Below are 14,511 nucleotides of genomic sequence, written 5' to 3' on the forward strand. Positions count from 1 at the left end.
GGAACAAACAGTTCTTCAATTTGTGATTACTGGCAGAATTATAACATTCTTCATGCTGAAAAAAATATTAAATTTGTCTGGGATGAACTTCTCAAAAATGAAAACAGCCTAGAAAACATTGTGGCCAGAAAGCTGTGTTGTAGAAGCAACAGTTGAAATGACAGAAGTAGTAGTTGAGAAATTGAAAAAATGATTAGTAGAGAGGGATTTAAAGACCTGGAACCAGCAAATATTATAGACATCCTTAAAGCTCAGAGAGAACAATTATCAGTGGATGATATTTTATCACAATGTGAAGAAAAAAATGAAAATTATGAAACAAATAAAAATAAGGAAGTGTGGGGGGGGGTTTAATTGTGTATATATATATATATATTATTTATATTATTTTAATTTAATTTATTCCCCTATTTAAACAACTCCCCTTTATAATATCTCCCCACTTGCACATCTGACTATTCAACTTCACAGAAGACTTCAGGTTTTGGGGGGGAAACTTGTAGGTGTATATTATTCCCTTTGGATGGGCTTGTGTCCAGTACAACAAATAATTACACAAATGTTATACAAAAAAAACAAGTTTATTATGCATATTTACAGTTAAATCATAACAAATCTCATTGAGAATAGAATTTCACTGTTTCAACACCAAGGTACTTACAACATATCCAGTCTCTTTCTATCTAACAGGCTCCTTTACAGACTTGACTTTTTTTTTTATCTCACCTTTCTCATTATGCATACACAGGTTAAATAGTTACACTCTTTATATGCTCACCTTATTTCTGCTCCTATTACAACACAATCAAATCATACCTCATAGGTGTCAATAACATTTTTTATCATTAAAGTTAAACATATCATTGATCATATTACTTTTATGTATCATCATAACTACCAATTTATTCTTTAATTCCCTATTCCTCTTTCTTATATATTTCTTTAACCATTATCAGTTACAGAACTTGATCATTAAAATACAATATTACATTCAAACACACCTTTAAGGGTTGGCAATATACATAAATTTTATCTCCACACATTTAATATTTCTATTTTTTTACTACAATTCCTTCCGTTCACTTTCTCATCAACATTACTATCCTCCTTATTCCAAATTACTGCCTAAAACAACCATAATTGTCTTAGAGTAGATTTTTTCTCCTATTTGGTTCACCCATCTAATCTTATCTTTATCATTAAATTCCCCAATATCGTATTACAGTCCTTTCACTAGTATTTAACTTACAGTATTTTCAAAATAACTTTCTCTTATCATTGAATTCCCCAAATATCGCACTACAGTCCTTTCTCTAGCAGTTAACTTACAGTATTCTCAAATTAACTTTCACTTACTTAATTTCTGTGATCCGGTGTCTTCATAAGGGCCTTCTATCCTATCCTTATCCAGAGCTGCTATCTTACAGCTTCCAGGGCAATATCTTACAGCTTCCAGGGCATTATCATACGGCATTCGCAACTGCTACTCCGCTTTCAGGATCTGCTACCTTTCCTGTCAGGATGGCTACCTTCTGTTCCAGTTCATCTCCTAATTTCTCACTCACTACATTACTGATAACCCCACTTCGACTTTTTTCGTCGGCTATTTCTTCATCATCTTTCAAGCAACTCTTCCCGACTCACCCTTTCACTAGCACCGCTCAAATAATCCTCTCTCCTTCTCTTCCTTTTCCCTCTCCCTCTTCTTGTATCCGTATCCATCCACCCACAATTTGCCCCGGAGTTTTCCACGCCTCCCCACAGTGTTTTCTTCCAATCACTCTTTCTTTTTCATTTTTTTCTTTCTTTTCATTTGTTGGAAGGCCTAATTCAGCCTGCCCCGTAGCACGTGATTTCTCTATACCCCTTTCTTTACAACCTGTTGACATCCGTTGGCCGAATACTTCAAAACAACTCTTGCTGTCTCATAACAGCTTGTCTCTATAGCACTCAAAAAAACCACAAATTGTGACACTGGAGACATAGCGTCTATTTTTAGAAACTAGTGTGTGTTGTTCAGAATACGTTTCCGGTGTGTGACCCCTCATAAACCTTAAGTTGTTTTTGTAGCGCCGGACCCCCTGGTGGGTTTGCCATAGTGTCAGTTCCCTGTCTTAACAGAAGTAAAGCTAATGGCTCTGTTTTCGTTCCTACTACCTTTTAATTTTTATACCTCCTACCAGAATAATTCTTATTTCTGAAACTGCATATATTACCCATTTATCCTATTAATGGCAAGAATCAAAGGAAAACTAACTTTCAAAGTCTTAATAAAAAATATTTTATTTTTTGTAAGATTTTCAAATCTTACAGAAGATACAGAGATAACAACACACAAAAAGTTGACATGGAAAAGACCAGCTGAGTTTTTAAAGCCTGCAAACAGACTTAGCCAAGAAGATATGGATATGGACTCTAATTTGGAGAGGAGTTTAAAATTCCATAGAAGTTTATAACATCATAGTAATGGTATTTGTCATAATAATACAAGGAAGCTTCAAGCTTTTGCTGCACTGGCAAAAAAAAAAAAAAAAAACAAAAAACAAGTGGATAAGAAAATACAAATTATAGGTAACTATAATTTTCATAGGTAACTTCCTCACATAGGTAATTATCCAGTTGACCTTTGAATTTATTCAAACTGTTGGCCTCAACTACTTGTGAGGGCAACTTTTTCCAGCAATCAACTCACTGGCTAAAAGAAAACTTCCTACAATCTAATCTAAACCTCAACCTTTGTCATTTGTATTTATGACCCCTAGTTTTGGAATTCTTTAGAACAGTGAGAATTCTGTCTTCATTCATTTTGCTAAATCCCTCTCAGAGCCCTATAAACCACAATCAGGTCACTTCTGAGGTGCCTGGTTGCCAGCTACAGGCTTGGCAACCAGGCAAGCTACATGATTAGTGTCTTTTCTCACACAGTCATCCTTCTGCCGATTTCATCATTCGAGTTGCCTGTCTTTGGACCCTTCGATGAAGCTCAATATCTTTTTTTTCCAGATGAAGTCTCCATACTTCAATATAGCATTCCAAATGTGATATTACAATTGCCTTATACAGTGGGATTATGGCCTAGCTATCTCTATAGGATAATGTTCAATGAATCATCAACAGGACACCATGGGCTTTCCTGGCAGCCTGTTTACACTATTCAGAAAACCTCTTATCTACCAGTACTGTAATTCCCAGATCCTCCTCCACGTTTTTAATTCAACCCTACCAAGTGTATAATTATTGATTTGTGGGTTGCTGTTCCCCAAGTGTGAGTTCTTGCATTTAGCAGCAAAAATATAGCTACCACTTCTCTGATCATCTTTGAAGTCTGTTCATATTATCCTGATGGAGTGCTGCTTGGCAGTGATCATTAACAACTCTGCCAATCTTTTTGTCACCCACAAATTCTGACATAACGCCTTCTATCCATTTGTTGATGTCATTTATGAAAATGAGAAACAACAGTGGTCCAAGAACCAATCCTTGAGGGACCCAACTCCTGGAAGTGACTGCAATGTAAAGAATATCCTTTAATCATAACCCTCTGCTTTCTGCCCTGCAGCTAGCCACCCAGCAATCCATCCCAGAATCTCACCAATAATCTCAACCTTTTCAAGCTTATACAGTAGCCTCTCACGAAGAACCAAGTCAAATGCTTTGCTAAAATCCAAATAAATTATGTCAAAATAAATTGTTACCTAAATCGGGCTCATGAGTAACTGTGTCAAAATAGCCTACTAACTCAGTAGGCTATTTTTACATGATTTTCCCTTAACAAAGCCATGTTGTGTGTCCTCCAGATTTCCATATCTATCTAAATGTCCTTGGATTGCAATATTGCCTCAAAGGTTTTTACTACCACTGTAGTCAGACTAACTGGTCTGTAGTTATCTACTTCACTCTTAAAACTGCTGTTATGTACTGGCGATACATTGGATAAAAAAACAAAGTACGATACGAGAAAATCAATTAGTGCTGAACACTTATTCTTTTTGTATTTAAGTAATTTATGTTTTAGACAAAAATTAACTCATTCATCATGCAGTTGTAAAATGTACTCAGATCTGCAGTGTAAAATTTAGTGTCACACATTGGAACAGCAAATCAGATTATGTATCCAAATGACTGATTGACAGGTGGACATAATTGAAGAAATTTAATGACAGATGATAGCAAGTGATTTTAATATGACATGTTAAGCTCTTTGAGTGATATGGAAATTCAGACTAGTGTGCAGGCATCAAGAAAGAAGGTTGCCAATACAGTTTGTGTAACTCTTTCTTAACCCTTTGCTGAACTGTAATAAAAAATAATAAAAAAAAAAAAAAAATTCCCCTAAATTAAAAAAGAAAAGAAAATAGTCACCTGTGAGGTGACTAATCACCACTGGTTAATAATATAGTCTACTAGATTAGGCATCAGGAGAGCTGCATGGCATACTAGATTTGGCTCTATTAAAAATGGCTGTTCCAACAATTCCAACACGTATGCTTATTTCCACAACTACAGCTTTCATAATGCCATCACAAAAATGCAACTGGCAATTCACAAAATTTGCCTTTTTCACAAAGTGGATAAAGATAATGCTAAAATCATAATTAAAGTTACAAATCAATGTAAATTACGGGTTATGAAGGACTTAGCCATCAAAAAATTACAATTAAAAGTCCAAAAATGTCAATAATACACTGGTGTGCAAAATTTAAGGACCAGTCAAGTTTTCACCTGTAGCTTCTCATAGAGTGGCCTGGATATGGGAAAAGCATACCAAAGGAACCTATGAGGTACAGAAATAATGAAGGAAACAACACCCACACAACAATGGAAACAAAACGGTACAGAGGGACTTGATTCAAAAATGGCAACATGATACAGATGCATCACTGCCAAAGATGGAACAAAGGGAAGAGGTGGTCCTCAGTAGGAGATATGGCCACCTCTAATGTAGATGCAGGCTTTGCACTGCCTGTCCATACTTAGACCAAGTGGCAGACGATCTTGAAGTGGCGGCATCCAAGAACGAGTACCGCACTCTCTACCGCCCCCTCAGATGTCTGAGTGGAAAGACCAAATTGATTAGTGACAACATCAAGAATGCTGATGGGACCTTCATGCAATCACCATCCGAACGCCTGCAACGGTGGAGTGAATTCTTCAAAGCTTTGTATAATCACGACCCACCTCAGGGACCACCAGCAACAGCACTCTCGATTGACCCCCGAGGTCACCATGGTCGATGTTGAGCCTACAGCAGAAGAAGTGAAAGCAGCCATACAATCCCTGAAGAATGGCAGGGCACCAAGTCACCACAGAAGCGATCAAAGCCGGGGGAGATGTACTGCTTCACCGACTACACTCGCTCCTCAAAACCATCTGGTGCACTGAACAAATTCCGCTAACATGGAGGAAAGCCATTATCGTACCGATCCACAAGAAAGGTGATAACCGGGACTGCAAGAACTACCGTGGCATCAGCCTCCTTTCCATCATCGGAAAGGTCTTTATGAAGATCATCCAGTCAAGACTGCAAAAACATCGCGAGCAAACCAGTCGAGAAGAACAGGCAGGATTTAGACCCGGGCGAGGATGCTGTGATCAAATCTTTGCCATTCGTCAGCTGATGGAGGAGAGGATCCGGTGTGGACAGCGAACCGTCATTGTTTTCATTGACTTTAAGTCTGCTTTCGACTGTGTCCACCGGCCTGCCTTATGGAAACTACTAGAGGTTGAACATGTACCTCGAAAAGTCATCACACTCCTCCAAACTGCATACAACGGTTTAACCAGCCAGGTGCGCGCATCCAGAACGATTTATCTGAGGAATTTACCATCCAAACTGGAGTCCACCAAGGGGATGTAGCCTCCCCGTTGCTTTTCAACATCGTGGTCGACGCCATTATGAGGCAAGCATTCAGAAACAGACAGGGAATACAATATGACAAGGATCACTATGTGACTGACCTGATGTTTGCTGATGATAGTGCTATCCTTGCCAGTAACGACGCTGAAGCCACGGACATCCTCTACGACATTGCCCGTATTGCCCGGCCATACGGTTTGAAGATCAATGCTGGTAAGACAAAGGCCCTGACAACAGATGGGTCGCAAGCCACCATCTATCTCGAAGGCGTCCAGATCGAGCAAGTGCAGGACTTTAAATACCTTGGGTCGCTGGTCCAGGAGAAGAAAGTTGCATCCACCATGGAAATCCACAGCAGAATTGGACAGACGGCCACTGCGTTCGCCTCGCTCAAATGGTGTCTGTGGAAGAGGACCAACATTTCCACAAAGACTAAAATCCGACTCTTCCGGACTTTGATTCTGCCCATTCTTCTTTACGGATCGGAAACATGGATTTGTCTCAAGTTAGATTTGAACAAACTTGAGGTATTCCAAATGCGATGCCTGCGGTAGATCTTGGGCATCTCTCTTCGCGACCACATCACTAATGATACCATCCGCGCCAGATGCCAACAGTAACCAACCATTGCCGACCAAATCCAGAAGCGAAGGCTTAGATGGTTTGGCCACGTATGTAGAATGGGCACGAACAGAATACCATCCAGACTCCTTTGGAGACAACAACCCACCCAATGGAGCATCCAACGGACCGCGCCTAGGAAAACGTGGGCCAAGCAAGTGGAAAATGACTTGAAGAGCCGACGTCTCGACCTTAACCAGGCCAGGACTGACGCCATTGATCGTAAGGTATGGAAGAACATCACAGAGCAAGTCCGAAACCCTGCGGCATCTACAGCAGCATACTGGTTGCGTGGCCAACCGCCTCCTCCAGCTGCCAGCTAAGGACCAAAGAAGAAGAAGAAGACCAATGTTGTTAAGTTCTTGCAGTAATATCATCATTCCTCTGTCAACACCATCTTCAGCTGATGGACATTTTCTGGTGGGTGTGGGCATGCTGCTAGGTGTCCCCCAGAGCATCCCATATGTGTTCAATGGGATTTAGATCGCCGGAACGGGCAGGCCAATCCATTAGCTAACAAGATGTACTGCCTGTGTTTGGGTCCATATCTCTTTTAGGTGCACACTCTCCATACTTGAACACAGCATTTCAAGTGCAGAATAATGACCCAATAGTAATTTCAAGTAGAATAATGATCTAACTCATCTCGGGAAGCAAATTTTCAATAAATCATTGATAGGAACAATAGGCGTTCCTTAATGCCAGTCTACACTGCTCAGAGAACTTTGTGTCTGATTGTATCATAATTCCCAAATCCATTTCTTCCTTTACTATTTTTAATTCAATCCCACAAAGTGTACCACAAATTATTTTGGGGATGCTATTCCTCCAATATAAGATCTTGCATTAAAACACAACTTTTGTAACCAGCCCTGAAGACTATCTAAATCATCCTGAGGCTTTGATTGGCAGTGATCTTTAATTACACTCTTTAACCAATCTTGAAATCTTTTGCTTTGAAATCCTATCCCCTTCCGTCATTAAAGAAATCAAAAACAAAACAGTGGTCCCAATACTAATCCTTGGGGAATCCCACTTCTCATAATAGCCCAATCTGAAATTTATACATCACAACTCTCTGCCTCCTACCCTGCACCGTGCAATCCATTTATGGATTTTATCTGTGATTCCAAGGTGTTCCAGCTTGTACAGTATAAGAGAATGCGAATTCTTTGCTGAAATCCAAGTAAACAATGTAAAAATCATTTCCTACATCCAGCTCATGTGTGACTCTGTTAGAATAACTAATCAAGTTTGCCTAATCGTTATGCAAAATGCTGTGTTTCTTTCAGAATTTCATTTCTATCTTTACATTCTTGTATAGATGAAAATGGAATTCTGAAAGAAACACAGCATTTCTGCATTTACTACACTCTTGATCATTGCATCTGAGTTTTCTCTACCACTGAAATCAGACAATAACTGAATGGTCAATAGTTACCATCTTACTCTTAGAATCCCCTTTATGCATTAACAATACATTGGTATTTCTCCAATCCAAGGGTATTTTGGATTGGTATTTCTCCAATCCAAGTCCAGTGATTCCCTCATAATTAACCTTAAGAGATTCAATACACTATCTTGCTGTCTCTCTCAAAATTACTGGGTATATGCCATAAAATTATGAAATCATCATAATAAAATCTAGGAGCCTTACATGCCTTTAGACTTGAATATTTTTCTAATAAATATTTCAACATCACTAACTTCAGCTTTCTAGTTTCAAACACACAATTTCTCCATACTATGAAAGGTTTTTTGTCTGTAAATATCAATGTACAGTCTTGTCCAATTCATCTGCAACATCAGCTGGATTATCTAACACTTTTCTGCACTCATTACACAAGAGTCCATCTAACTCACTCTTTTCTTCTGTGTATTCGCATATATTATTATTATTAATAGCCATATGGTGCACAAGGGGGGGGGGGAAATTCCCAAGTTGCCCTGAGAGAGAGAGAGAGAGAGAGAGAGAGAGAGTCAAAAGTAGAAGGGAACCACCAAGAAAAAGAAGGATGATGATATCCAGCTCAGGACTCTGGGTGTGCCAAGCCCATACTCACCAGATGTGAGCTCCCTTTTCTACATTCTTTGCTTTCTCTTAGTGAGCAATTTCTAATTTTGCCAGCCTGACTTTCTTCATAGTACTATTACATGTATGTTACAACTATTAAACCAAATTGAATCATCGAGGTAAGTTATTTCAAAAGAAACTCAGCTAAAGCTTTTAGCATACTTGTAACTAGAAGCTTTGATATGGTTTTCTTAGTAACCTATTATCTATTAACAAAGGGTGTGTGTGTATGTGTGTGTGTGTGTGTGTGTGTGTGTGTTTCCTAGCTTCTTAAGCACAAGAATAAGCATAAATATTAAGAATAAAATTAAACATCATAATTCTAATCTTCTCAGAACTTGAAAACCAAATCCTATTTTGATAAGATTTCAGGGTGGCTCTAAATTGTTCATGATGACAGATAAAAAAAAGTTTAGAATCAAATGAGAATATTCAATGTTAATAGTTAAAATAGTTAATCAAAGTAAGTAGGGAGAACGTTCTTGGAAATCATAATATTAAAATTATGCAAGAGCGGATGAGAGGTGGGGAAAGAATGGTACATTAGTTCAAAGTCAGCACATACATAATACATGCTTACTTGAGAAATAGCTGTGATTTTGCCTCCATCAAATCTCCTCTGTCACTTTCCTCTGGTTGAAGAGGGAGACCCCTTAATAGTGCTGCTACAGCTTGCATACATGCCTGATCCAAGTCTCTTGTAAGTGCAGTCACATCTCCAGAACCAGGAGGTGCAATCTGATGACTGTTACCCATTACCCAGTCAGTAAGATATTCCACCATCTTGTTACGAAATTTCATTTCCTGACGAAAGGCAAGATCATCACGACGAGCCATCATAGCTTCAACCAACTGACAAAGCTTAGTCTTGATGTGAATGGCATGCACAGTTGTATCAAGATGCCTTACATACCTGATAAAATAATGAAAAATAAATTGATAACAGTAATTCTATATGATAAAATAATAGCACGTAAAATGAATGTGTTAATAATCTACATTATGTACTATTGTACTATTATGCATGTGGTAATAATCTTCATTAAAATGAATTAACCTTTTGCATCATATAATACATTGTATTACATTGGTTAATAAAATGAAACTTTTTTTTTTGCAAAAATGTAAACACATTATTCTAAATCAGTTTTGCATGCTGATTTGAAATATGTTCTTGGTTTTTTTTTTTTTTTTTAAATAGCAGGCATAGTTTTTGAAATATGACTGCAAATAAATCAGTAAAGGTTAAGACCATTTCATTAGAAAGCACAAGACGATATCAACACACTTCACAAATGTAGTTAAAATATAATAAAAAAAGATGCGTGCAATTCAAAAATGTTGTGTATATGATTTCCTTGGTATACTTTGTCAGAACCTTTGTAGGATAACATCTAACAGTAGTCTGCCAACATAATTCATTCCAGAGACCATTGTAGAGATTTTCCATTCATTTAATGTGTTGATCTAATCTTTACCCCCTGCTCATCATTCACCATGCTACAGTTTACGGGAAATAAGTATAAATGTATATTCAAGAAATGAAGTTTTAGCAACATACAATATCCCATTGAAAAGTTTCTAAACTCTATCCTTGTATACAGAAGACATATGGTTATAAAAATCAATTTCCACAAAGTCATTTGAAAGCCTGCTATGCTTTTAATTCTAATACAAATTTTTTAACCCCTGCATGGTGCAGTGAAGGGTTTGTAAAGTCATGGTACCTGTGAACCTTACAATGAAGATCTTATTTATTTATATTGAGAAATTTTTCAAAGCTTTTCATCCTGCAGCAGCTCTCTGATTTGAGGTCACTTTTGTTTTGGCATTGAACTTTAGAAATTTCTCACTTAAGTAATGAAATCCACTCAAATGTGTCTTGCCCATCACTTTCACAAATCTTCAGTGGATCTACTAATGGAACATAGTACACACTATGTGCTTATATGTCTGCAGTAGAATGGCTGTCCCATAGCCACAGGAAATGCTACTACTTTGTGAACCTTCTTATATGCCCATTAACATACTAATGACTTGGGGTCACTACAGATACTCCACTGATTGATGCTGAATAGAATTTCTTCAAATAGTATCTTCAAGTTATAGTATGTCTCCTTTATATGAACGGAGTAGGCAATGGGTGAGTGACTTTGCTGTGAGGAGTTGATGAAGAGGTGCCATTTAGATGTAATGTGTGACAATTCTCTAAAAAATCCATTGATATCGTAATTGCAGCAGCAGAGAGGGTAGTTTGCTGAAAGGATGTTGCCAAAACATGGCTTCTTTTCAACAATGGAACTAAGAAGAACTGCAAAACTTAATCAAGTGTTTCTGTTTTAGCCTTCTGGCAAGGTTAGCTTAATAACCTTGCCAGAAGGCTAGGTAAGGGACAGATCTCTAATAAAGTCATTCAACTCACCTTGAGTAAACAGCTCTAGCTTTGATGTTCTTTCAATTGGGCATGTACTCAGGATCGGCTGAAGTTTGCAAGTATCTGCAAAATACACCTTCATTCCATTGCATTTCATCTTCTAAAGAAGGTAGTCCATGATGCAGAGGTACTGGAAGCAGTGTCATCATAAGGGAGTAGTTACTGATCTCATCACTGAATCCAGGTTCAGACAAACAATTTCATGGTTATTCTTTGCTGAGGATCCAGTTACATTCACATTACAAAAGTAACAATCCCCATCATGGTCTTTTGGCTTACTCCATATCATGGGTATGGCAAATGGCATTGATTTTTTTCCCTTTTGTTGAACCAGTCATGTATTCCATTTGAACAAGTGGTACAATTAATGTGGTGCCCACACCTTATAATTGACTCTTACCAGATAGTCAAAACATAATTGGAAAATTTTCCAAATATCATCATGATTGTTGCTTTTCATAAATATTTAGAAATATTTCATAAACTATTTTATCATAAATAGTTTCATCATACCTGAAACTATTTATGTTAAAATAATTAAATTATAATAATTCATTATATTAGGTTGGCTAAATAAGTTTGTGAATGGTATAAACAATCTCATCATGTTCATATAATTGGTCTCATCACGAAAACTAGACATACTAGATAGGGGGAAAAAAAGATTTGGAATCAGCGTTCAAAAATCTATTTCACATATATATATTTTTTTTCCATATGAAAAATATTTGTTGACCTGTGTTGACAAGAATTTAAAGTATTAATACATAAATATAAATATTTGTGTGTATCATGTTGTAAAGCCGACACACCATGCCAACTGTTTATAACAATAGGAACTTGGCTAATGCTCTACTAATGGCATGACAGTGTCAATATGAGGTCACACAATGCACTTGCTTATAGTATGCAGCATAAGTGCATGCCTAAGCAACTAATTTGAACAATAAATACAGTAAACTCCTATGATAATTCCTGCTTATAAAACTCCACTTATAAATATTCTTTTCTTCTGGTCCCATCAATTCAATAATATCACATACATTTTTTGAACATATGAGTGTTTAAATATTTTCATACTTATATCATATTTTTTAAAAATCCCATGAAGCAATAAACTCAGATATAACTCCCCTTTCCCTCTTAATAACAAGAGCTGGGAAAGAGTTGTTTATTTGGATTTTAATGGCAAATTTGAAACTAAGGTTACACTATGTACAGATCAGTTCATATAAAGTATAAAATGATTTTAGAAAATTTTAAAAAGTTACCTGCCACATAAAAAATATATAAAGAAAAAGGCAGTGTAAGGACTAAAAACAAATGCTCTGTATTATATACAATTATACAAGTTAACAATTTGCACAAAATAAAGAGCTGACACAGTTGTTGGTTGATAAAATCTGATTGAGTGTATAAGGCTCAGTTAGATGGGTAAATGAAGAATATATATATATATTTCATTTATTGGTAAAGTTACCACAGTCAAGTGAAATAAGTTGTGCAATAAAAAATGGTGTCATGGGACTCAAAAATAAGAGAGGTGTCAGTTCACGGCAGAAAGGAAGTGTTGTTTTGATCACAGGCTTAATCTGATATAGTCTGTAACTTGCTTATGCCACAAATCTTGCCATGAGTACAATGGTCCTTTGAGGTTGTCACAGACATTCTCTCAGATATGCCAGACAAGCTGTACTTGCTACCTGGGAGTCTAAAACACTGATGGAACTGATATTCGGGTGACACTCAAGTCAAGTGGACCCAATTTCGGCGAAGTCCGGACGGTCTGTGATAGCCAAATCCTCTGCTTGCACCTTCACGATGGTGGGACTGTTAGTAATCCTGGGTATAACCTCCATGCACAGCACATGGTGGGTGACCACCCAGGTGTGAACCAATGTAAGCAGGGGTCGAGGTGTGGCGCCCACACCACATGGAGGAATGCCGCCCCTCTACGTTACCAGGCAGTACTAGGTGGTAGATGACTCTCATCAACCGGTGAAATACCACCACTTTGCTTATTGGAGGCTTGAAGTGGTGGAACTCATGTTTAGTCTCTAGAGCTAAGTTCCGGTCAACCCTTCCCTATCTCTTCCATCATGCAGTATGATTGATGACTTTTGAGGTTATGATGAACGTCGTGGCAAGATCCAATATTCCTTACATTTCGAGGGTACAGCTCTAAAACGGTTTTCGCAGGCCGGCCGCTAGTTAGTACACCGGACCGAACCTATTGGTAACTCTGTAGGAGGCTTCCGGATCAGCTAGTGTATAATCTTGCTACCTCTACTCTGCCAGATAGTGACTGGAGGGAGTCCGAGTAGTGTGTATGCGGGGAGCATTGTCGAGGCCACGTTATGTCAAGGATCTGGGTATATTCTTACCACATGTACGCCATATCCAAAAATTTCATTACTTCATACAGCATGTCCCACCCACTTTTTCTTACTATTGAATACACCATGAATTGTCAAACTAATAGAACAAGCTTATCTGCGAAAAGATCTAAACCTCCCAAGGACTTCCTAATTCATTTCACAAATATACGTGGTCTCAATTCTAATCTCAACGATGTCCATTTCCACTTGCAGTCTGCCAAACCCCATGTACTTTGTCTGACAGAATCTCAGTTATCGGTTGATTCAACTACTGCTCATCTCAGATGCCCAAATTATTCGCTGTATGATTCCTTTCGCCTCAAAGGTGCTACTTGTGCATATGTCCGTTCTGATATTCCCTGTCAGAGACTTGGCAATTTGGAATCTCCTCTCTTTGATCTTCTCTGGCTTAAAATCTCTCTACCTCATTGTGTCAAATTCATCTGTTGTCTCTACCGTTCTCCCAACTCCACTAATCACTTGGAGCTCTTTGACTTCCTCTCGTTGCAACTTGACTTTCTCCAGTCCAACTTTCCTAACAGTGAGGTAATTTTCCTTGGTGATTTTAATGTTCACAACTCCAGCTGGCTTCCGTTTTCTAGTCACACCGACACAGCAGGTCGAGATGCTGAGGCTTTTGCAATTACTAATGACCTAGCACAGATTGTTCATTTACCTACAAGAATACCGGACAATCCGAATCATACAGCCAATACGCTTGATCTTTTTCTCACAAACAACCCTTCTAAGTACACGGTCGAAGTGAGAGGTCCTTTAGGCACTTCAGATCACAACTTGGTGATTGTCTCTTCCCCAATGGAACCGTTATCTCATGGCTATTCCCAACCTCGTGTTGTTTGGCATTACAAGAATGCAATGCAAAATGGGATGACCTGCGAGACTTCTTTTCTTCTTTTCCTTGGTCGGATTACTGTTTCAAAACTCCTGATGTCAACGTTTGCTCAGATCGTGTCAGTGAAATTATTCTTGCAGGAATGGAATCCTTTATCCCACACTCCACTTTAAAATCTCGTCCTTTATCTAAACCTTGGTTTTCCAATAAATGTGCTAAGGCTGTTCAAGAGAAGAATGTTGCATATCGTAATTGGCTTGTTTCTAATTCTTCAGTTTCATTTTCTGCCTACAC

At 38.0% G+C, this 14,511-nt stretch overlaps 1 protein-coding gene across 1 annotated transcript in view; it reads right to left on the reverse strand.

The window, feature by feature from the left end:
• Nf1 (neurofibromin 1) overlaps positions 1-14,511 on the reverse strand; it is a 1,111,953-nt gene that overhangs the window by 528,645 nt on the left and 568,797 nt on the right. The window contains exon 24 of the mRNA XM_090369763.1: positions 9,133-9,465. Coding sequence (XP_090225889.1) covers positions 9,133-9,465 — 333 coding nt within the window. The remainder of the gene's footprint in view (positions 1-9,132; positions 9,466-14,511) is intronic.

This window comes from Mastigoproctus giganteus, chromosome 3, assembly GCF_048544385.1.
Source record: "Mastigoproctus giganteus isolate SK-2022 chromosome 3, ASM4854438v1, whole genome shotgun sequence".
In the NCBI taxonomy this organism is placed as follows: Eukaryota; Metazoa; Arthropoda; class Arachnida; order Uropygi; family Thelyphonidae; genus Mastigoproctus; species Mastigoproctus giganteus.